This window comes from Podarcis muralis, chromosome 2 (genome assembly GCF_964188315.1).
Source record: "Podarcis muralis chromosome 2, rPodMur119.hap1.1, whole genome shotgun sequence".
Taxonomy (NCBI): Eukaryota; Metazoa; Chordata; class Lepidosauria; order Squamata; family Lacertidae; genus Podarcis; species Podarcis muralis.
In genome coordinates this window covers 59,893,767-59,918,806 of record NC_135656.1, presented here as the reverse complement: position 1 = coordinate 59,918,806, position 25,040 = coordinate 59,893,767, and the positions used below count along the sequence as shown (strand labels likewise).

General features: G+C 42.8%; 1 protein-coding gene across 7 annotated transcripts in view; it reads left to right on the top strand.

Moving 5' to 3' along the window:
* Window positions 1–429: 429 nt before the first annotated feature.
* Window positions 430–25,040, top strand: part of KLHL3 (kelch like family member 3) — a 45,118-nt gene continuing 20,507 nt past the window's right edge. Inside the window, exons 1-5 of one of the 7 annotated variants that reach the window (XM_028718105.2) lie at window positions 430–575; window positions 2,108–2,318; window positions 13,513–13,626; window positions 17,444–17,550; window positions 21,305–21,426. In XM_028718105.2, coding sequence (XP_028573938.2) covers window positions 461–575; window positions 2,108–2,318; window positions 13,513–13,626; window positions 17,444–17,550; window positions 21,305–21,426 — 669 coding nt within the window. In that variant the 5' untranslated portion in view covers window positions 430–460. Of the gene's footprint in view, window positions 576–1,875; window positions 2,319–12,101; window positions 12,811–13,512; window positions 13,627–17,443; window positions 17,551–20,818; window positions 20,854–21,298; window positions 21,427–24,220; window positions 24,365–25,040 lie in introns of those variants that run through there. The other 6 variants (XM_077924544.1, XM_028718104.2, XM_028718107.2 and 3 more) reach the window with 6 other exon arrangements.

Genomic DNA, 25,040 nt, shown 5'->3' with positions numbered 1-25,040 from the left:
TGGTTGGATAGTGTTCTCGAAGCTACAAACATGAGCCTGACCAAACTGCGGGAGGCAGTGGAAGACAGAAGTGCCTGGCGTGCTCTGGTCCATGGGGTCACGAAGAGTCGGACACGACTAAACGACTAAACAACAACAGCACATTATAGCTGGAATGCAACATGGACAAAAATTAAATTGCTGAATGGTTTCAGGCGGACAGCAATAAAGTGGACAAACTGCAGGAAAAGCACACCTAGGGGGGGAAAAAGCCTGTTGTTGGCAAGAGAATGGACTCATGTTATATGTAAGTTTTCAGGGAAGCAATACATTTGTATTCTGTTGGCAAAAGAAGTACCTTGACCGCTAATGGAAATTAACCATTTTTCATATGGTAAACAGGCTGAGAAACTGGAACCTGGCTAAGATCACTTAGTTATAACCAAGGATTCAGAAGCTCACTCTTACCCACTACTACTCTATGTTTGTCTTGGCAAACCAACAGTGTTCCTCTGACATATTCCATTTTCTCTTTGTAGGAGTGGAAATGTATAGGACAGATGAAAAAACAGGCTGTTTGGTCCTTCAGCAGACAGGTATTCAAATATTTCAGAAAACTGCTTACATTTGCGTGTTTGTGTGACAATATATAAAATATACTGCAAAGACAGAGCTGTGTAGTTGTTTGGTTAATATATAATGGGTTATGAAATTTTTGATTTTGATTGAATAGTTCTTTTTGAAATCACGGGGGCATATTACATCGATCCTGGCTGGACTGCCCTGGCTGCCAATTAGTTTCTGGGTCCAATTCAAAGTGATGTTTTTGACCTATAAAGCCTCAAACGGCTTAGGACCGCAATACTTCAAGAACCTCCTCACTCCACATAAATCAATCCAGACGCTGTGATAATCATGTGAGGTCCTTCTTTGTGTGCCTCCTCCACGAGAGGTCTGGAGGGTGGCAAAACAAGAGCAGGCCTTTTCTGCGGTGGCTCCCCATTTGTGGAATGCTCCCCCCAGGGAGTTTTGCCTGGCTCCTTCATTACATACTTTAGGCACCAGGTGAAAATGTTCCTCTTCAACCAGGCGGTGTGGTGGTTATTGCTTTTGTTTGATTACATATTTTGTGTTATGTTGTATGTTTATATTTTGAACCACCCTGTGATATTCAGATGAAGGGCAGTATACAAATTCAATAATGAGGATTATTACATTTATAAATAAATAAACAGAAACAGAACTATTCAATAAGATAGAAAACAGGCAAACTAGTGAAGGTAAGAACACACTTGCAACGGGAATCTGCAGGTTTGATCCCTGCTGCAGTGACTACAAGAAAAGTGATAACTCAGCAAGTGTGTTTGAGCTTTGTATGGCATTTAAGGGTGAGTCAAATCCCACTGGGAACTTGGTCACCTGCATGCTCCAAGTTCAGTGGGGAATGCTTTTTAGTTTAGGAATACAGCCTAGATTTCCCAGGATGTTTTTCTGCGGCTGCAAGAGGAGAGCCTAGCCAGTGGTTCAGATGATGAAAGGGTGGGCAGTAGCTTTGCATTCTAATACTTGCATCAGTTTGCCCTCGCCCACTCTGAAATACTTTTTAATTCTAGGGTTGGTGTCATTGGATGTTAATATTTCCTCTTTTCACCGGCCTTTTACCTATGTGTTAAGTAGGTGGCTCCCTTTGCTGGGGGACTTTAGAACAGGACGGGATCAAAATCCAGATAGGTAAGTGATGCAATGTAAATGCATCCTGTAGGGAAAAAAAAGAGAGAAAAGGGATCCAAAAAAAGGGTCAGTTCTGGGAGCAGGGTGAATTACCAGATCAGGAGAAGAGCACGTGATTTCTCTTGCATTTGCCAAGTGTGTGTTTAAAATAAAAAAAGGCCCCGAGGATGCACTGTGCAAATGCAGCATCTGGGGCGGTGCAAATGTACCTATGCCCACAGCTGCTGTTGCCAGGAGACTAGTAGAGTAGCAAGCTTGGAGCGGGAGGAGGCGAGGCAGAAGGGAGTGGGCTGCCGAGGCAAGAGCAGCAGCAAGAGCAGCAGCAGCAGCGGGGAGCTCTGGGTAGGGAGTGTTCTGTTTGCTGCTGCAACGCTAAGCTCTGCTGCTGTTGCTTTAGGAGCGAGAGGAAGCAGCTCCGCGGAGGGAAGGAGGGGAGCCGACTGCAGCCATGCTGAATCACAGGCGCTGACTGATTCGGCCGGCTCGCTGCGCCCCGATCAAGGAGGACAACGGTGGGAGACGCGGCGGCGGCGTTGCCCGAGGCCAGGAGACGAGGGTGCATGCAGAGTTCAAGCTCCACTCCGGCTGCGCACAATGGACGACGAGAGGTTTGTGCGGGTCGGAGGGGAGGGAATTAAGTGTGTGTTTGTCCGCGACTGGAAGAGTGCAGGCGCCTTTGTGTTTGCGTAGGGAAGGGGTGGCAGGTTATGCCGAGCTTTCCGGTGGGCCGATCGATCCCCATGGGAGGACAGCCTTGCCGGATCCATTTAGCATCACTCCCAAAGTTAGCTGCTGCAATAACCTTCCGCGTGGCGCGGTTCATTTGCGTGCGTTTGTTTGTCGTGGCCCAAAGGATCGTCAGTCCTCCTGCTCGCTGGCAGGCTGTCTTGTTATTTGTATTTTGGAGATGTGTGATGTTTGCACAGTGCGAGCTCTCTCCCTCCCCTCCCCTCCCCTCCCCTCCCCACCTCGGTCTCATTCATTGCCGAATCCTTCATCACTTTTCCAGATTCTCTCTCCCTTCCCTACTTCCTGCCTCCGATGGCCCTGGTTTGAAATTCTCTCTCTCTTCCTCCCTCCCTCCGTCCCTGCCTCCCTCCTTCCGCTTCTTTTCGGCGTGTTTTTCAGACTTGAAAATCGCTTTGCAAGCGGCTGACCTGGGGCGCCCTGTGGTTGTGCAGTTTTAAGAGTCTTTGCTACTTGAAGGAGGCAATCGTCGTTTTGAGAGCAACCATTCCTCCTCGATCGGGCCAGGCTTTTAACTTAATTGTTTTGAGTTTAATAACCACATAAAAAAGGTGGTAATCCTCATATCTGCTTGATAGAATTCTATATCTGCTTCGTTTGCACAATAGAATACAACTATGTGATTAAGTGAGAAGTCTGACTTGTGAACAGCAGGCAGTAGCCGGGCCACACATTAAGAATGCAGGAGCAGTGATTAAATTCAGGTCTGCTGGCTCCAGCTTGAACTCCGCTTTCCCTTTTAATTTATCCCCCCCCCCCCTTTTTCAGCTGTTCTGGAATTCACTTTCTAATCCGCAAATACATGCCCGCTTCGTTCCTTGGCACAGCAATTACATAGGTGAAAGGCTAACTTGTTTGGATTTAATAAAACTAAAAAAAAAAAAAAAAAAAAGTACAGGAAGTGTGCTTGTAGGAGCCCAAACAGTTGCTATGGAAACATTAGAATTTTTAGTAAAGTAACACAGGGTTGATTCACACAATCTGGTCTCCTGTTGTGGCATGTTAGTAACTATTGCTTGCTGCAGGTTTTTTTTTTGTCACAGTTGCTGATTTGACTTATTTTGGGGTATGAGGTTGTGTGTGTGTGTGTGTGGGGGGGCTTTTGGCATGTGCAGACAGATAATGGCTGTGTGTGATCTACCTGTGGCTCCCTGATATGCAGGACGTCATGTGATCGGCCCATCACTGTGGTTGATCAACACAGTGATTGATCTTGTGATGTGATTCTGGTCACATGATAGACTTCCTCTCCATAAAGAAATGTAAATAACAGTTAATTATATAAGGAAAGACATGCAAAGTGAGCCAGCGTTTACAGTTTGGTAGTAACTGCCAAAACGATACTAAGCACGGTTTCCTCGCTTTTGGTTGCTTATTTCAGATCTTTTAAATCTTAACCAGTCTGGCAGTATTTTAGACACTTAAACCAACATGAGTGTAGAACATTTACAGATCCATTGTGGAGATAATGCCTATGTCTCCTTCTAAAGCAGAGACAAAACCAGTACCACCAGTGACCTGTAACATAGCACACGAAAAGGCAAACAATAATAGGTACAGTACACATAATAGAAGGGCCTTGTCTTGTATTGTTCATTTACAATATCCGTGATGCTTAACTAAGATTATAAAACATAATACTTGGAACACGGTGAGAGGGTGTAGCAGTGTTTTCCACTTTACAAAATAGAAATGTGTTTTTCCTGCATTGTGAGGGGATTTGAACTGTGTGAAACAATTATGGAAAGAATACTTAGTTTTGCTTTCTTGGAAAAACAGGATGTGCAGAGCACTTCCTCTGCACATTGTGAACTGGATGCCTTCAGAAAAGGGAAAAAAGTTGAGGCTCTGCTGCATATGGAAGCAGTAGAAACATGAGATGCAGTTCCTTCCCATAGTATAGTATGATTTAACTTTTTGCTGCTATTGGTTTGTGATGGAATGCTGCTTCAGATACTTCTTTCTAAAGTTTGAGATCCAATGCCTCATTGAAATCAGTGGAACATCCCACTTTCATATGTCCAGAGCTGTGTCAGAGCTTGTTCCTTATGGTGTATTTTCACTGAGCTGCACTATATGTCCAAATAACTGCACCCACATGTGTTACTATGGTCATGTAGACATTTTCCATTCACTGTTGTCTTTCAGCCTCATGGAGTGTCTGTGTGCGTTATTTGGAAGACCTGTGTGAATAAGCTCAGTCATGTGGTTTCAGTACAGTCATACCTTGGAAGTCAAACGGAATCTTTTCCGGAAGTTCGTTTGACTTCCAAAACTTTGGGAAACCCAAGCACAGCTTCTGATTGGCTGCAGGAAGCTCCTGCAGCCAATCAGAAGCCCCATCAGATGTTCTGGTTCCAAAGAATGTTTGCAAACCAGAAAAGTCACTTCTGGGTTTGTGGCGCTCGGGAGCCAAAATGTCCGAGTACCAAGGCGTTCGGGATACAAGGTACGACTGTATTCACCTATATTTCTTTACTGTAACATGCCTTCCCCCCCCCAAAAGTATAATATTTTGCTACTGAGTGGTATCTAAATATTCTAAATAAATCCCATGTCAGTGTGGGAATGTATCACGAGGAAGCACTTTGCTGTGTTTGATACCCAGTGTTTGGGGAGGAATAAGTGAACATTGTCAGGCTTGCAAGATGGTCTCTCTCTCTTTCCTTCAGAACTCATTTTCCTGGCATGTGCTAAAGATTGTGGTGAGATCCATCCAGGGCCTATTGCAAAACCATATCGGCAAAACGGTTTATTCTACCCACAGTCTACTGGTCTCTTATCCTTTGTGTCAACACACATTTATGGTATATCTGTACATCTCTCCAATAATTGCAGAGAGAGGGAGAGAAGGGGGCTTTCAACTGTGAACTTACTGTACACTATCAGTAGCTCAGCCTCATTCCCTGTGCACTGGTTATCTTGATGTACACACCTGCTCCTAGATTCTTTGAGAGCTTTGACCTCCCACTGGAGTTGCTATGAGTTTGGAATCTGAGGACTTTGCCCAGTTGTTTGTGATGAGAGAAATTTGTGAGAAGGAATCAGCTTTGTTATAAACTGTATATGGGGTTTCAGAATGAGAGACAACCACATTTAATAGACTAAGTTGCAGGCAGCTGTCACAGTAGAACCAGGAGCTGTTTCATGGGGCCATAGCTGGGGTAGCTGTGGATATATTATTAAAGGTAGTTGTTCAGCAGTCTTCATAGAAATATGTATCTGCTTGGTTCGCATAAGAAGTTATAATAGAATACAGCTATGCATAAAAATACGATCCTGAGCACCAAGTTCTGTGCAACCTTGGACTGCTCAGGTGATGGTTGGGCAGCACTAACAGAACCCCCAGCCTGTTCCTAGTACACAGAGAACAAACATTTGAACAAAGTTATTGGGAATGAAGTTCCACTTAATTTAGGGGCACTGACTTGAAGAAAAATATACATCAGGGTATGGGGGGGTGGACTGCATGTTAGACTTTCTTTCTTGCTTCAACTTGTGAGAAATGAATGGCATTAGAGGCAGGAAAGGGAGTGGGATGACTGGAAGGGATGCATTCATTTCCTTTCTTGTAGTAACCGGGATGCAAAAAAGTATTGGAAACCCCAGAGCTCCAAGCATTGCTACTTTGCTGAAATTGTTGGAGCTGAGTTCAGTTGCCTGGATGTAGGAATGACAGTGGTGGTGACGATGACTGATGATACTAGAAATGCTAATTATAACCAATGTGTGTAATACTGCTAAAACATCGAATCCCTCTTGAGTAATCAGAGTGTTGCACACCCACTGTCTTGTAAACTTTAAATTCCCCTGTAAGGTAGGAAAGTAGTGTTATCCCCAAATCGCTGGTTGTGGGAGAGAGAGAAAGAGAGAGAGAGAGAGAGAGAGAGAGAGAGAGAGAGAGAGAGAGAGTGTCTTCCTTTAGGTCACCTGGTGAGCTCAAGGTGAGGATTTCAAGCCCTAACAAGGTTGCAAACTGAATTTTGACAGTGGAATAATTAGAGGAAGGAGGAGTGAGAATAGCAGGGATGAACCTCCTTAATCACTTTTAACTTCTATCTTTAGATCAGTCTGAAACCCTATTGGGAAGCCTTCTCCAGATGTTTTGGACTACAACTTCCATCATCTCTGACAGCAGGGGTTGTCATCCACAACAACTTAATAGCATCAGTCTGCGGAAATCCTGCTGTAGGGACTCTCATATTGCATGCTGAACACCACCACTAATGATAGACACCCTGCAAGGAACTATTTACAGTACTTGGGCCATGTAACGATTTATTTCTGAGCACGTAGATGTCCATTGCAGTTCATATTTTTGATGGGAGCAGTTGCCAGAACAGGCTGTCTTGCAGCCATAGTTAATGCATTCATGGAAGCAATTCCGAGACTGTGGAAGACTAATCTCATGTGGTTTCTACAACTCCATGTTGCTCTTGACTCCAGGCCCATGCTGACAGATGGGGAGTACCTTCACTAGCGACTGCCTCCCTACAGGGATAGCCTGGTAGATGGCATGTGTGCTATGTGTGCTGTCTCAAGGCATCTGTTATCCACGGAAAGTGTTGGGTTCCTCTACATGTCTTTCCCTTCTCACTGACATGCGTTCACTGTTATGATTGTGCATTGGTACAAAGTACCAGTTGACTTTGCCAAAAAGCTGCTCAAGCTGTCTCTGCTTTTCGATGCTGAAAGTGTCTTTGAAATTTTGGAAAGCTGATCACGTACCCCAAGCAATGAGATTCCCTTTCTGGCCAATATGCAGTCAGAACTAGTGAATGCATAAAAAGTGCTGCATAAAATGCATAAAAGTGTTGCCTTAGTCTTATCAAATCTTATGGCAGTATTGCATCTAAATAGTGCTAAACAAAAAGCTGTTTAGATTTAATTTTTGCTTGAAAAGAAGTGATTCTTTCTCTCTACACCCCATACCCTATATTCATGGCTATTTGCAAGTATTCTTCCCCCAGTGCCGCCTTCTCTGTTGTTTCAGTGATCATATTTCTGTTTCAAGCCTATTCTAGTGATCAAAGACAAATCCCAATGGTCTTCCCAGTAGCACAGTCCACTTGCAGTTCTTCAGTGGGAATATGCAGAAAGAATTAAATGTTGAGGACCATAGTATTAACTTGAAAGTCCTGATGAAAATTGTTGAGCTGTCAACAGCAGTAGTGATCTCCTTTCTGGAATGTTGTTCAAAACCAATTCTTCATAGTGCATGGAGCAATGCTACTCATGTTAAAATGTGTAGGAAAGGACTTGCTCTCCCTGTGTGCTGCCAGGTGTGTGACAAATGAGCATAAATTCATATGATTGTTGAATCACTTACTATATGTGATAGTCTGGGTATAGGAGCAAGAAAAACTAATGTGATTAATGACTGGAATATTTCAGCAATAGCAGTTGTTTGGTGGTTGTAATTTTTATTTAAAACCTTGTAAGAAAAATGAGTATCTTGTATGTTTAACAAAACTGCACCACAAAAATCAGCTGCGTGTGACTGGGTAATAAGGTTAGGCAGTGACAGTGGTATGTTTTCTTGATCATTCAAGCAAGTCCCTCCAATGCCTTTTTTGCGTCTGAAGGATGCTTAATAAAGCTGTGCTGTGTACCACAGAATGAGTCCCAGTCCATTAGTCTTTTGGCTGCTTTCAGTTGACACATCGGCTTTTCAGCAAAAGCAAGTGTCCAAACCAATTCATACTAGGTTTCTAATGACAATCCTTCAAGAAATATCCAGCACCTCACTGCCACCAGGATACCTTTATATTTATTGCAAATTGTTATTTGAATCCTCGTAACCATCTAATAAAGGTTAGGTAAAGGTAAAGGTACCCCTGCCCGTACGGGCCAGCCTTGCCAGACTCTAGGGTTGTGCGCTCATCTCACTCTATAGGCCGGGAGCCAGCGCTGTCCGCAGACACTTCCGGGTCACGTGGCCAGCGTGACAAGCTGCATCTGGTGAGCCAGCGCAGCACACGGAAACGCCGTTTACCTTCCCGCTAGTAAGCGGTCCCTATTTATCTACTTGCACCCGGGGGTGCTTTCGAACTGCTAGGTTGGCAGGCGCTGGGACCGAGCAGCGGGAGCGCACCCCGCCACGGGCATTCGAACCGCCGACCTGACGATCGGCAAGTCCTAGGTGCTGAGGTTTTACCCACAGCGCCACACGCGTCCCTTAAATAAATAAATGTTATGCAGCCAAAATTCATTGTGTCATATTCCCAAATAATACAGTCGTACCTCCGCTTATGTATCTCTCTGGTTACGTAAACTTCAGGATATGTAAGTGGCAAACCCGGAAGTATATCTCCGGGTTTTTGCTGAATGCACAGAAGCGGTCTCTCCGGTTGCAAAAACCTCAGGATCCGGCTGGACCTCCGGAACGGATCCCGTCTGCAAACGGAGGTACCACTGTACTCAGCTCTTCTAGGGACATTATGGTTACATCTGATTTTGTAAACTTTAGAAATAAGTCCCTGGAGAGACTCTGGTGCATTTACCAGCAGGTGCTCCAATGGGGCAAGGTCCCTGGGTGCTTTTTATTGTCTGCAGAACTAGAAGTAAATGCACCACCCAATACTTTCTGTGTTACTAGATCATCTTCAGGGTTTCTGTTCAGTGGGTAAAAGCAGTTCAACTTTCTAATGACTCATTATGTGCCTCAACACCCCCTTTGCCCCTCCACATTTATATTAGCAGTACCATCAATATCAAGTGATCAGCCTTACAAACACCATTTTCATTGCTATTTATAATAGCATAATCAACAATACTGTTCACATGCCTGCATGTCATGAAGGTAAGGTGCGGGTGGGAGTGGCAATGCAGTGGCAAGACCTGTGTACACTCATTGTCTGCACTTTTCTATGCACATATAGGTTGCATGTGTGGTGGGGAACCCTGCAGAAAGAAAGTTGCTAACACCAAAGTGAGTGTTGCTCTGTCTTAAAAGGCTTTTACATCACTGTCCTCAAACACTGGCGTGAAAGGGTGAATTGTCAGGCAAACAGTAGAACTGAGCTTTCACAATGTGCTGGCTGGCATGTAAATTAAGCAGGAAGAGCTGCACGTATCTGTGGGCTTTGTAAGGATTGGAGGCAAAAAGACTAGAGAACATGGGGTCTGTTTGGTGAGTATACATGTTTCCTCTTGGGCGGGCAGCATGGGAGGAAGAGCCTTGTGCTGAAAGTAAGGTAGTATGCTAGGGTGCAAAAGTAGTATATTGTGGAAGAACTGCTAGTATGCCAGGAGAAATTAATTAATTAAATGTTCCTGTGAACAGAAAGCGCCAGCTTATAAAGGAGGCAGCCCATTCCACCTTTGCTTGTGTCTTTCTCTGATTTTCCTACTTCCCAGTTACTCTTATCAGGTTTAATTCTGTTGTATCTCTGTATGATCCAAGGATGAAAGCTGAAGGGTTTGCTGTTTGTGAAGTGGCAGGGCTTTAAAACAAGCAGGACTATTATACATCAGAGGCATATAAACAGAGCACAGAATGTTAATATCCAAATTGCTGATTTTAAATATGCCAGCAGTGCTGCTAGGGAGCTTGGGTCATGGGGAAACATTTTGTTTGTTGGTTTTAATGGAATTCCAAATGTGATTTCAAAGTGGACATACTTGCATCCGTGAAAGTGCTGTGGAATAATCAGGTTGGTGGTGGAGGCTGAAATGTGGAGCAGGAAACTGAACGTAAGTTCTGAAGTTTCTAAAACATTGTGACTGTGGAAAGAGAGAGCAGGGTGAGAAGCAATTGTTAGCCAGTTGCCAACAATCTTTCAACCTTCTATCCTGCTCTACTCTAGGCATGTCAAACTCAAATGGGTTCAGGGGGTCCAACGCTTCTCTGAGCAGATGCATTGGGTCCACCCCAATAATATTGTTGCCAGGACCACCCTGGTTTCGACTGGCCATTCAGCTCCAGTGTGCTGCCCCAACATTTGTGCCACTATGCTCCTTGTCTTTCAGTTACCTCTCATTTCTCCAAGCACCTGAGCAGTCCTTGTTCCCACCATATAAACCAGGGTGGAAAGCTTTTCTTTCTGTAGAGTAGGAGTGGGGTTCCATGACTTGAGTCTAGCAAAGTTGTCCAATTAGCACAAGGACTTCCCCCCCCCCCGGCACCCCCCCCCCCGTCTGTTCCAAGGGCTTGCCCAACCCTCTAGTGCAGGAGTGGAAATCCTGTTTTGCTGGTGGAAGTCCTTTTGCTCACAGGACAACATTTTTTGATATGACCCCTCAGGCCTAGGACTGAATGTAGCCCTCCGAGTGTTGTCTTTATTGTCTTTACTTTGGGGTACTTTCTAGGCCGTGATCTCTCTCTGTGCCACCCCCCATTGACCTTGCTACTTCCCCTCCTCAAGTAACTTAATTGCTTTGATGTAGAGGTATGAGGGTTTATCATCATCTCTTAGCACTTGTCATCATTTCTTATTGGTTAGGAGGGAGAGAGCAAAGCTATTAAGTCTGCACCTTTTGTTCACCAGTATATTACCTTATCACTTACCACGATGTTATTTCAATACCGGTATTCAATGATACGGCGATTTATTGCACAGCACTGCTTCCTACAACAACCACTTCAATCCAACATCCTGAACATTCCCATCACCCATGTTTGTTTTCCCAGGAGCAAAGGGAATTTCTGCCTCTGCAATTCACATCAATTTTGCCTTGGTAGCCTATGCTATCCTGGCATATTCCAAGTACCATATTCGTTGACCGCTGTGCAGCTAATTTAAATGGAAGTGGGGAAGAAACTGGTGTTGCGGTGTGTGGTAGCAGTCACTGGAAGGTAAAGCTTTCTTTCTCCAGCTAAGGAGAAGCCCTGATGGTGTGAGGTCTGTTAACTGTCATGGGCTATACTGGAGATCCCAAGTAAGGACACAGGCCTCAGGCCTCCATTAGAATTACTGAGGAAGACGGCTGTGAAGTTAGGAGCAATATGGATTCTATATATTTCAGAACATGAGGGGCTAAGAAAGGGTTTAGCCTCTGCTATAATAACTGGCCCAGCAATACATCTACTTCCCCCCCTACATAAGTAGGTAACTGTTATTCATTCCTATACAGAAGACTAAAGTACTGTATTGTGGGAAAGAACCAGAGGCTTGTTTGGATGGGTGGATGGAGGAGAGTGCCACAGGAATATTTCTCTCTCTCTCTCTCTCTCTCTCTCTCTCTCTCTGTGTGTGTGTGTGTGTGTGTGTGTGTACACACACACACACACACCATATTTTTCTGTGTATAAGATGCCCTCATGTATATGACGTCCCCTGTTTTTGGGGACTCCAAATTAAGAAAACACCCCTCAGCACTACCTGTGTATAAGACGAGCCCCAATTTTAAACATAATTTTTTGGTAAAAACTAGTCTTATACATGGAAAAATATGGTGTGTGTGTGTGAGAGAGAGAGAGAATGAAGAGGTGGCTGAAAGGGATAGAGTGTACTAGAAAGGGATGAGGCAAGATACTGGAACATTCCTTTCACCTCAGCCTCCTTCCTGGTATTTCATGGGCCTTTTTTTTTTGCTAACAATATATACTGGTGGTGATAAAAACAGAGCTACAGTAAGGTTTGCAGAAATATATCTGGAACAGCAAGAAGGATTCTACAAAATGTTTTCAAAGGAATCTCGAGCTTGATTTAACCTATATGTTGGGTGTGTAAGGCAAACTTTACTGCAGCATTCTGTTCACCTGCACTTTTTGTGAACTGTGTTGCCTTTCCTTGTGCATACACTCTACCACACCAGAGGTCTGTGGCTTGCATGTGCAGGGGCTGATGGCCTAGTTTAAATGTGAAGCCGGTGTATGGAACACCCCATGGCTGAATTCTGTCTTGCCCAGCGTTATGTTTAAATTGGGCCTCTCTCTTTAGGAAATGGTTCAGGCCCTTTGCGGAAGTATTTGCATACAGCTGTATTGGCAGTGCTGTTAGGGAATGTGTTTTGTTTTGTCTTTTTGTTTAGAGGGGAAACTGGTTTGGCAAGATTATTTTGTTTATTTCCATTGCCTTTAGATCTATAACCTGCCTTTTTTACATTAAGGAAATACATTAACTCTGAGTAACTTTATGCATTTTAAATTAAACAAGGGTTTTGGGTCTTTTATGTAAGGTCCAGTTCATAAGACCATGAAATTACACAGAAAGGACACATGGACTAATTTTTATGGCATATAGTGAGGTGGCTGTGCATTTTGTTTTACTGCTTAACTAAGTCCTGATTTCCATTGCGCATTGACAGTTGTTTGTGCCCACATAATAGATGTACATCTATTGAAACATTAGGAACTGGACATGTAGTGAAAAAAACTCATTCTGTACACCTACATTCATTCCTTTTAAGGTAATATGAACTGACCTTCAGTCTTGGGCAGAAGGATTAATTGGGTTGTTTTGCATGTTAACTATAGAGGATGTATAAGTGACTCCTGCAGAGAAAATGTGCAAGTTCCCCTTTGCACAGTGCTTGGATGCATGGAAAAAGGATGTGTGACTCACACTATTCCTGCGTCTTGGTAATGGGCAGAATAGTTTATACACTTGCCTATTCTAGGTTTAATAAAAAGTATTGGGCTGACAGTTTTTTTGGGTGTGTGTTCAGTAGATAAGAGATCAATGATAAAACCACTGTAATCTGACGGTTGTAGTTTGAAACCCAAATGATCAATTTCCATTTGCCTTTCTTAATTTTTTCAGAAGTGGGTAGATATGCATATGTCTTACTTGAAATGTGAAATGCCCAAGTCTAGGATCCACAAATATTTGTATCAGTTCAGAAAGAAAACTTGTGCATGCCTCTCTAGCACATATTTCACATAGTTGTGTAGAAGGTATGTACAGCATAGCTGAGATCTTAAAAGGGTGCTCTAGTTACACTTCAGAACATAGTGGAGACAGCTGCCAATGCCAGATAAAACCATGAAACTGTGATACCACAGTCAGTGAGCATGCCAGTAGTTTTGCATGAATTGTTATTGGGTCATATTTTCCATTATTTCTTAAGAATTTAAAAAAAAATCAACTTCCTTTCTCTCCTTGTTTTTAGCATCAAGAGATCCCCCCAACCACTTGAGGAAGATGAAGATAAGGACCAGCGAACAGTGACCATCAATCCTTGTCACATGGGAAAGGCATTCAAAGTCATGAATGAACTAAGGAGGTACTTCATGTGCTCAATTTGCATTGTCATGCACTTGCCGCTTGTTAGTTTGAACAGGAGGCATCTAAGCTACATATTTACTTTGTAAAAAAGAGGTTCCATTCAAGCATTGCTTTGAAGCAGGGTTGTGTCTCAAAATACAAAGTTCTGTGTCATGTCGGTCTCCCAGATCACACAGGTAGTTCTCCCACATGGATGGTGCTTTTATGCTAGTGTGGGAAGTTCTTACGTTATTCAGATCAGTCGCTTGATGCAAAACTTCATAGGAACATGAAGAGCCTGCTGGATCAGGCCAGTGGCCTATCTATAGTTCAGCATCCCGTTCTCACAGTGGCCAACCAGATCCTTGTGGGTGAAACCGTCAAGCAGGATTTGAACACAAGAACATTCTCCTCTCCTGTGGTTTCTAGCAACTGGTATTCAGAAGCATTGCTGCCTCCAGTGTTACTGTTGTGACGTTATTGGTGTGAGTGCTGTGATATTGAAGTCAGCCACAGGAGGATATCAAGCATATTATAAATATGATATTTGAAATGGCTTGGAATTATTCTACTTTCAGTACAAATCAAGATAGCTGACAGGTTATTCAGTAGAAAGAAGCAAGCATAGTATTATATGTTTGGAGGCCTTTGCTGTTGCTTCCCTTTACACAAACATGCTTGTTGCTGCTTTGCTAAAAACAAAATATTTTTTTATAAACCCACTTAAACATTTTCAAATGTTCTCACAGTAAAAGAATCTCTCTTTAAATAAAAAGAATGCTCGGTGTGCTTTTTCATTTGGTGCAAATCACCACATAATCAAGATCTCCAGAAGATCAAAGCTATTTAAAAAGTGATAATCTAGTGTTACACGTATTACAACACCTACGCCTAATTGCAGAGAAAAATGGTTAGTGCAAATTGATTTCTGTTTGACTACCAATCCTTTTGCACACCAGTTAGAAATTTCATATTGGCTAAAAGAGCCTATTTAGGTTCCTATGTTATTCTACTGTTAAGTCTATTTTGTTTTAAATACCACAATTCCTTGTTCAGTCCATCATTGGCCCCACATTTGTCTATAAAAATTGGCTCTAGGGTAAACAATAATCATGTATGTAATTAAGATAGGGGTCTGTGTGTCTGAGTTTGTCATCTTTTCTTGAGCTTAATCTGATTACATATCTGCCTGCCATACATTATTTAGAGATGCAGTAAATAAATCCAAAATGTCTCTGTTGTGCCCAGGATAGATTAAAGAGTTATTTGTGGGTCAGATATTTATTCCCCGCTATCCGATGAGATTTAGTTTCTCATACATAAAAGTGCTTGACTTTGATTGGCTCATAACAGATTTGTGCATATCAACATGTGCAGCAAAATCTTATTGTATTGCCTATGATATGGTGTATACTATATGCAGATCCCCTAGGAAACATAAATTCAAGGCAGCCATTTTGGCTGCCTTCCTGCAGCCAATTGGAAGCTGCGCCTTGGTTTCCGGACAGTTTGGAAGTTGAATGGACTTCCATAACGGATTCCGTTTGACTTCAGTGGTATGACTGTTTTTGAATTGCAACACACTCTGACCATGACAGGACTATAGCACTCTTCAGAGGTGGCTGTGGAATTGCTGCAGATGCTACAATGCATAAAGGCTTGCCACCAAATTGCTGGGCAAAAATTCCTTGATAATGATCCAAATGGTGGTGTGCTTTTAAGCATTATGGCAATGCTATCAGATGAACACATGGAACAGCAGCTCCCCGCATCATGTCTGTAATGTCAAAAGGGGCATCAGCATTATGTGAAGAGTCCTACCCCCTCTCCCCCCCCCCTCCGTTATCTTGGGGCTGATAGCTTCTACTTCTAGTCTGCTGTCACAGAACAGGAGGGGTCTGGAGTAAAGTTGCTTATGTGCCTGAGCACTTGGCTGCCTAAGTTATGTGGAATATGTACTTGGAGTGATATAATATTAGCTTATTCCTTTTGTAACTTGAGTGCAGTGGGGGATAATGGGGGAGCGTATGACAGTGCTGCTCTTTGTGGAAACTAATGGCTTCTCTTGTGCATGATGCCCTTTGGAACATGTAAGACTACAGCTGCCCTTAAGCCTCTGTTGTCTCTTTCCTTGTGTGCTTATTACCGATTTATGCTTTTGGCTCCCTGCTGCTGCTGAGCTGTAGTAGAACTAAATTGTGGCATTTGCTTGAATGCCTTAAATCTGTTGTTTTTAGCAAAGGCTGATTTCCATGGCAATATTACGCACATGGCAAGTCTGGACCAGTGAGAACTTAATGATGACTGGGGACAGGCGAGCGGGAGGGGGGGGGAGCTGCACTTTACTCTATACATATCTCTGCTGGGTCAGCCAGTGGCCATTCCTGTAGGAGGTCAAGCGGCCACAAATGCATTGGGTCCCTTAGTTTATAAGATTTCAGGCAGAGTCCCTTGCATTCCTCTCCTCCCCACACTGTAAAGTATATAGTGGGTAGGTATTATGTCAATAACAGGTGCTTCCACCTTCCCATTTAGCTTGGAGTTCCTGGACTGGCTAGTGTCAGTGATAGCAGCTGTGCTTTCAGCCTTCACTGTCACAGAGGATGGACTGAGAACAGGTGGCCCTTGTCCAGACATGGTGACCTTGGTAGCGGAAAGCCAGCAAGAGGCCTCCTTCTTAGCTTAACCTGTGGAGTCCCCTCCTTTCCCTAGCTGTTGTGTAGTGTGCTACACTTGTGTGCTGCAAGAACCCTAGTGGCTGGAGGCTAGCGTACGCTATGTGGCTAGGATGCTATTTTAGGGGATCAGTGGGGGGTGTATGGGGCATGGGAGGGAGGAGAGTTTCCTTACCCCTTTCTATTGTGTTGCCTGCTCTTACTATTCATTCTCCGTATCTGCTGCCTCTCCACATGGGATATCCCAGTGGCAAGTCCTTTTTGTGTGTGGCCTCCCCAAGCAGATAATGCACAATTTGAGCTACAGTGGCCTTTGCTGCTGCTGCCCACTAAGTCCCTTTCCAAACCCCTTGTACAGGGAACATGTACAAACTAGAAAGGCTGGGAGGGAAATAAGTTGCCAACATCTGCTTCTTGGCAGCCATCACAAATGGTCTCTTCCTTCCTAGCAGGCCTATTGGTAGCAGGCATGGCAGTGTTGGGAATCATCTGGTGGGGGGGGCACTGGTTCTCTACCATTCGTGTGTGGTCTAGCCTCTGTTTTGAGGACAATGCAGGAGGTCTGAGGTAAGTGTATGTTCTCTTTGGGGGTAATTTTTTTGGAACTGCTTGAAGAGGGAGGAGACTCAATGCAAGACTGATGAGGCTACTGCTGTGTTACCAACTGCTTTGAATAAAAGACAAAGCCCCTCCGAAGATGTTTCTTCGTGCTATTCCCATTTATTTAAAAATTACTTGACATCCAATAATGGATTACTGGTCTTAAGACACCTACACATAATTACAGAGGAAAAAAACCTTTTGCATAAGCTGTAGATATAAATATATTCAGCTCAGTATTCATCAAAATGGATGAGGTTTTTTTTTAACAGTTCTTTGTATGTTTGAACACTTGGATCTTGAATTCACCCACATATTGAAATAAGATTTGTGAGGCTATAACCTTGAAATCTAGCTAAATTGTCATGTTTGTTAATTAAAAATGAACTGAATATTCCAGAGGGCTGCCTATAGAGGCTACAGCAAACACCTCCTCATCCCCCTTAATAGTGCTGTATAGCAGAAGAGTCATTCAAGGAAACTAGACCATTTCAAGTCTGCATATAGAAAGCGCAGTTTGGAAGCACGTTCTGAAACCATGATTTTTTGGTGTCTTCACAGCAAGCGGCTTCTCTGTGATGTGGTGATTGTTGCTGAAGATGTTGAGATCGAAGCCCATCGTATTGTCCTGGCAGCCTGCAGTCCGTATTTCTGTGCAATGTTTACAGGTATCTTTGGGCCTTTGAGCAAATAACTGTTATTTGCTGATTAAAATATATTTGGAGTCAAGCTATGTGTTGGGTGCTAGTGTAGGGTGCAGATTCTAAGATGCAGATTAGTTCTATTTGGTATCCATTAGGGTTTGAGTATAGGCCTGTGACTGTTTTTAAAGGTGTTCTGTATGGGGGGCGGGGGGAAGTAAACATGAGGTTTATAATTTACTATGTAAACAGCCATTTGTGTGCCTTTCCAGATAATGTATCCAGCATTAGGAGCATTCATCCCAGACTTGATTGTACTGGTGAGGCATGTCAAAGATCGGAGTAAGCTCCATAATGGAGACCATTTTCAGGTTAAGGCTACCATGGGCCTGGGCTCAGGTTTGTAGGTGAGCCTGAGGCTGAGATTTGAGGGATATTTTGTGGGGATTCAGCCTGAGTGCTGTCTCTGATTCCTGCAAAAACACCACCACCACATTTACTTTGCCTCTCTTTCTTTGCTTTGTCTCACCCTCTGTATGTAGCAGCTTTAACATGTGAACTAGTCCTTATGAATTTTGCTACAAGAGAACAAAAGACACTGCATGGGGAATAACACAGATTTTTGAATGACTGTTTTACAGAAAATGGTTTGGTAATTAATTTAATTGTGGAAGTATATAGCATCATTAATATATTTTACATCTGATAGCTTGCTTTTGAGGTAAGGTGTGGATTTTCTGCTTTTGCAAGAACTATTGCAGTTGCAAACTGTAGTTACTTTCCTCCTTGTTTAAGTGGCGAGTGGCAAAATAGACAGACATCTGTGTACTCATCTCATGTGACATTCAACATGTGGGGTCCATGTAGGGTTTTGCTTTTTTAAAAAATCAGAACACTTCCATGTAAGACGCTTGTCTTGTGAGAATTGGCCCTTAGAAGTAGCAAGGTGCTAGTTTAAATTGCATTTTAATAGCTGTGCTGATACTACTTGTTCAGGTTGACTCCTGCGAAGGTGAAATGTAGGTAAGGACCTAAATTAGTGAGCAGTCGGTGGATCTGGCTCTTTAAGGACGCCTTCTGGCCCCAGAGTGAAGATGGAAGAGGTTGGGACCTAATCCTAATCATCACTGGGTCACTTTAAATTAAGGTGCACCAGTGGCAACCACTTCTGTACTAATCTTAATTCAAAACAGCAGGACAGGGGAGGTGAAAGTCATGTGGTTGCCCTGCTACCATGCCATTATCCCTTTCTGCTTCTTGATTAACAATAAACTAAGTTAAAAGATGCTTATGTAGTTGCCAAGCAGTGACACATGTGATTGCCCCTATTTCATCTCTTCTCCCTTTTAATACTCACTACAGATGCCAGTATGAACTTGTAACATCAGCCTCTTCACAGTCCTCCTTGGCCTAAGATGGCAGGAAAAGAGGAAAGATTCTAGTAATGCATGTACTTTGTAGCCAGAAGGTTCCATCCCTGGGATCTCTAGTTAAATTAAACAAGTGAAGGAAAAGGCCTTCCTTCTTGCCTGAGACCCTGAAGAGCCACTGCTAGTCAGAGAAGACTGCAGTGGGCCAGATGGGCAAATTTTCAGACCATGTATGAGACAGCTTTATTATGGGTTCATTTATTTATGAATTCATAATCTGTACTTCCATAACAAAAATAGCAAAGGGGAATACCGCATATAAAAACAAAATCAACAGAAATATCAATGAAAAGGCATAAATAAATTCTAATTGGTTAAAATAAAAGAAATTCATGTTAAGGAGGCCTGTCTAAACGAAAGACATCCAAAGGCAAGGAGGAATGGTTCCTGCTGAACCTCTACTGGTAGGCAGTTCCACAGGGCAGCGCCTGCCACCCTAACAGTTCCTTTCCAATTACCATACTTCTTCCACCAGTGAATGAGATCGAGGAAAACTGTGACCCCCTCAGTTCAGTGTTTGGCCCACAGGCCAGTTCAGTGCTGATTTAGTTGCTGACCTCTGACCTTCAGCTGCATAAAATGACAGAAAAGGGGGGAAATTATACAACAATTTAATAAAACCTAGTCTCAAGCTTTCAAGCACAACTGATCTAAAGTTAGAGATACTCAGCTATTGTACGAATACATCAAATACACAAATAGCTCAAAAGAGCCTTGCCTGACATCAGCGCTCTCTCTTTCTATAGCACTTATAAAGAAGAGCCAGCAAAAATAAATTCAGTATGAGCTCAAACGCCCACCCTCAAGCTGCTCCCTCCATGGATGGGGTGGCAGCTTGTGCAAATGATAAGAGATTGCAAATTTTTCATCTTAGTAAGAGGACCAATTGCAGCTCCTCTGTTACAGCCCCAAACAGCTACCTACATCTAGGACTATATATATTTCACAACTAAGCAATCACACTGTATACATTGAGTTGGCTTGCATATTACACCGATCCTGGCTGGACTACACTGGCTGCCAATTGGTTTCTGGGCCCAATTCAAAGTGATAGTTTTGACCTATAAAGCCTCAAATGGCTCAGGACCGCAGTACTTCAAGGACTGACAAACCCCTCATAAATCAATCCAGACCCTGTGATAATCATGTGAGGTCTTTCTATGTGTGCCTCCTCCACGAGAGATACGGGTATTTCAATCTTTCAAAAAAATAAATAACACTTGGTATTTTGCAACATGAAAAAGCAGGGGATGGTATTTCTTAAAACAGACATGGCAAACCTTTGGACCTCCAGAGCTTGTTGGACTTCAACTCCCATCATACCCAGCCAGCATGGCCAGTGGTGAGTGATGGAAATTGTAGTGCAACAACATCTGGAGGGCCACAGGTTCCCCATCACTACCTCAGAAGATGACTCCAGCCATAGAACACTGCAGGTTGGAGGAGTGCCTTCCCTCCTCAGATGTCAATTGCCCTGGATCACTAGTGCAGGTGACCACCTGGCCATGTCAGCAAATGTAGGGAATCCTTACCACTTGGTTAAGACAGGAGTAGAACTGTGAAGCTTGACAATATCATGCTAGTAGAACTTGTAATAGAAAGCTATTAATTGAATTTGCAACTTCCATCATAATAACTTCTATTGTTTCACACACATAAGAGAAAAGCCATTCAAAAGTACATACATTTGGTACAACTTGCAGTGGACACGAGATATTCTGGCCTGTCCCTTATACAGACCTCCCATTTGAAGGCTATGTCACGGAATATAGACATGGACGTACTTTCCAGTGGAACGTACTACTTCAAAATAAATGCATGGAATCTTAAGATACATGCAAGTTACCAATTCCTTTCTTTTGTAGACAGGTTTTCTTCAAAGGAAGAGCAATCCTATTGAGTGAGTATAACGATAGTAGCCTGTTGGCTTCTGTTCCTTTTAAGAATGTAGAAAAGGGAACAAAGAATATTTCTGTCTTTCTTCATGGAAGAGTATCAAACAGGGCCAGCTGCTTTAAAACATATTGTTAAAAAAAGAAAAGAATATTGGCTTTTCAGTTATATGAACTGTAGCTATCTGTTCTCAAAGCTGTGCAGCAGAGATGCCTTAACTTGCCAAACAGATTTTTAAAAGTAATTTTGAAAGTGGGAATCATAAACTTGGTAGTATTTCTTAGACATCTAGAAATGGGATCACTGTTTAGAATGTGCTAAAATTATTTTTGTTTTTGTTAAGACAGATAGGTAGAAATTTCTTCACGTGCTCAGTTGAACCTAAGGGGGTGGGGTGGGGGAAATAGAAACACAAACCACATTTTTTGGGGGGAATTATTTTTAAAATTGAATTTCAGGAGATATGACTGAAAGCAAAGCAAAGAAGATCGAGATCAAAGATGTTGATGGACTAACCTTAAGTAAGCTGATTGATTACATCTACACCGCTGAGATAGAGGTCACAGAAGAAAATGTTCAGGTGAGGAGAGCTTAAAGGTGCCTTTTTAGTGGTGGCTCCCTTCCTGGGGAGATCGATAAATTGAATTAAAAAAAATTATTTCCCAAGGCTTACCATGAGTGATTTTCTGCCTTTTCTTGTACATAGTTTTTATGATGAACTTGCTTTAGTGTTTTACTTATGTAAGTTGCCTTCATAATTTTTCATTTTTAAAGGTGAGATTAAAATGACTCCAATAATAAAAGATTACCTAGGAATTGAAGTTAGAGATCTTTCAGGATGTGCCTGGAAATCAGGTCATATCACCATCATTACAACCATTATGTTCAGCAATAGAATTCTGCAATGTTTCTTTATAAAATTAAATTATGTTCTACACGTCTTCCCTAAAGAGGGCATCTTCTGGGTAGTCACATTGTAACTGAATGGCAAATTTGATGTTTAAGGTAGCTTTCTACACACATTTAGGAGTAAGTCTATAATATGTGGGAAATACTGTGATTACACTGGTGATATTTTTTTCTCCATTCTCCAGCTGTCTCTGCTTAGATTTAGTATTCTAGGGGCATAAATATTGTGCATTTAAAAGATTTTGTACAGCATTGATGTAAAATCAGGAATCAGTAATGTTACACTACTGCAATTGTAGAGTCGGAGAGAATTTAAGAGCTTATATTCATGGTTTGGGATGTGGGTGGCACTGTGGTCTAAACCACTGAGCCTAGGGCTTGCCGATCGGAAGTTCGGCGGTTCGAATCCCTGCGACAGGGTGAGCTCCTGTTGTTCGGTCCCAGCTCCTGCCCACCTAGCAGTTCGAAAGCACGTCAAGTGCAAGTAGATAAATAGGTACCGCTCTGATGGGAAGGTAAACGGCATTTCCGTGCACTGCTCTGGTTCGCCAAAAGTGGCTTCGTCATGACTTGGGGTGAGGCAGTTTCTCATGTTCCTTGGTGGGTTATAAGAAGATAATGTAGATCATGACAATCACTTAGGTACAAGTTAAGCACCCTGGGTCAAAGCACTTTAACTTAAATCAGTGCCAGTCTTCTGTGTTTTGATAATTTGGATTTGGCCCATGAAAAGTGATATGGCTTAATGCTTCACTGATATAATTGTTGAAGGTCCTGAACTCTGTTTTAACGGACAGGCCTGCTGCTGAAAGATCATGTGGATTCACAAGTAATGCGCTTAGATATTTGCACCATTGGATAATGCTGCTGCCTGTCTTTGTGTATTTTTAGTGGAAACATTGCAGGCCAGTGCCACTTTGTCCCAGGCGGTCCCTGCTCTGCTATTTAATACACGTATTCCCAACCCAGTTTAATTTCTGTCACGGCTGAATAATTGTATCAAGTGCTGTAGAGCAGCAGTCATTTGGCTCCAGTCATTTATGTAATAATTTAGAATGTTTGAAGAATTTCACATTCAGTAAATAAGCAATCTGTGGAATTTTAAAAGTTAATTATTATTGTTCTTATATGGGGTGGGGTGGGGGGAAGGAATGGCAAAGCCGAGGGGCGATGGTCTTGTTCAGACATCACAACCAAGGATGTTGGCACCATTCTTTGTGCGCTCGCACATTCCTTCTCTTTGTTTGGTTCTCAGTACCTAGTTTGCCATTTCATCAGAATATAAGGCAAACTATGGTTATCGTGAGGGACGCGGGTGGTGCTGTGGGTAAAACCTCAGCGCCTAGGACTTGCCGATCGTATAGTCAGCGGTTCGAATCCCCGCGGCGGGGTGCGCTCCCGTTGCTCGGTCCCAGCGCCTGCCAACCTAGCAGTTCGAAAGCACCTCCGGGTGCAAGTAGATAAATAGGGGCCGCTTACTAGCGGGAAGGTAAACAGTGTTTCCGTGTGCTGCTCTGGCTCGCCAGAGCGGCTTCATCACGCTGGCCACGTGACCCGGAAGTGTCTGCGGACAGCGCTGGCTCCTGGCCTCTAGAGTGAGATGAGCGCACAACCCTAGAGTCTGTCAAGACTGGCCCGTACGGGCAGGGGTACCTTTACCTTTACCTATGGTTATCGTAGTATGCCATAGTTTTAATACAAACCAGAATCCCAGTCTGATCTGTGGTTTCCAGTTCTTGTTTGGATGCAAACTGTGGTTTGTAGTTAACCATAGTTGATCTGATTTGTATGCCATGGAACATTATAGTTGTTATATGCTTGTTTGAAAGCCCTTTAAATCATAGGGTCGCTTCCGGCTATACAATTCTAACTGTTCCAACCCCCTGCAATGCAGGCCGCTTAGTGTTTAAAGCTCTCAAAGTGGCCTACAATATAAAAACAATAACACAGCATGATAAAAACAGATAGAAACAAGTGTTCAGTAATAACAGGGTCCAGTGCTGTGGATCAGGAAAGACCTTGTTTGAGACAGTTCTCACAAACTGGAAAGTGAGGAAGGGAATTGGAATGCACAAGAAAAGGAGGGTAAGTATGAGCCTGAACTACTGCCCTGGTAGGCAATCTAGGCCATCTTTGTAGCAAGAAACGGGGCTATGTGGTTCACAGATAATTAGCATAGATGTGAATTTGCCCTTTACTTGGAACTGTTGTTCAAAAACTACACTGAAACTTGTATCATATTAGTGGAATTCCAATACACCGAAGCAGTTCTAGGAAATTGCTGGAAAAAAGAAACAGTTGTTACTAGTTTCCTTTTGCTAATTTAAGTTAATCTGTGCTAGGAATCAAAAGTGTTTGGGAGCCAGAACCCATAGCTTAATTAATTTCTGTGTTTTATTGTTGCCTGTTGGGGGTTAGCATTCTCTGAAAAAGTTACTGATTTGTAATATTCCTGTGTGATCCAGCTGGGTTGGATTTTTCTTGCTGGAATAGTACAGTGAATGCACCCCAGGGCACGTTGCAGTTTTACTACTGTTCTTTTGGGATGAAGTGAGTTGAGGCAGTGGATGAACACAGTTTTCTTCTTGCCAACACAGTGTAATGGCAAGGTAAGTCTTTAACGATATTTGCCATGCTTTTCTAGATCATTCCTTGGAGACCTGCTTATGAGTTTGCTTGATTCCAACAGAGTAAATGCATATTTAGCAGTGAGGGAAAGAGTGACATTAATACTGTTTAGCTTTTAAAAGGGCCTTGCCTTTTAAAAAACGGCTTTTTCATTGCTAAAGCTGGTGAGGAGTCTTCCTGGCAGATAAACAAATGTAAGTGCCCCAGGCCATCTTCTCAATCTGCCTTCATTCAGTACTGTAGATATCATTGACATCACCAGAATGTCACATACAGATATGATTCTTTCAGCAGTATGAGCCCTTTGGATATACTAACACTTTGCTGCCTGTAATGGAAAATGATTCACAGTGAAGTTGGACAGCAGGTGCTGATGTACCAGTGCCATTCATAAAGAAGTGCTTTTTTGTGTGGAGATGTAAAGTTTCTATTGGTGACTGGCTTCTTTGACCTTGAGGACCACATTCTTTGTATTCATGATTAGCAAGAGGGCTGCAACTACTGTACATGTTAAATTATTGCTCATTACAATGACTGTATATAATTTCTCCTGAGGGTAAAGGCTGTATCAGCTTTGTAATGTATGTTCTGGGGGAGAGCATGGCTTGTAAAACATGCAGGGCAATAACATGTAGCCCTTTCTACACCATAAGGAAG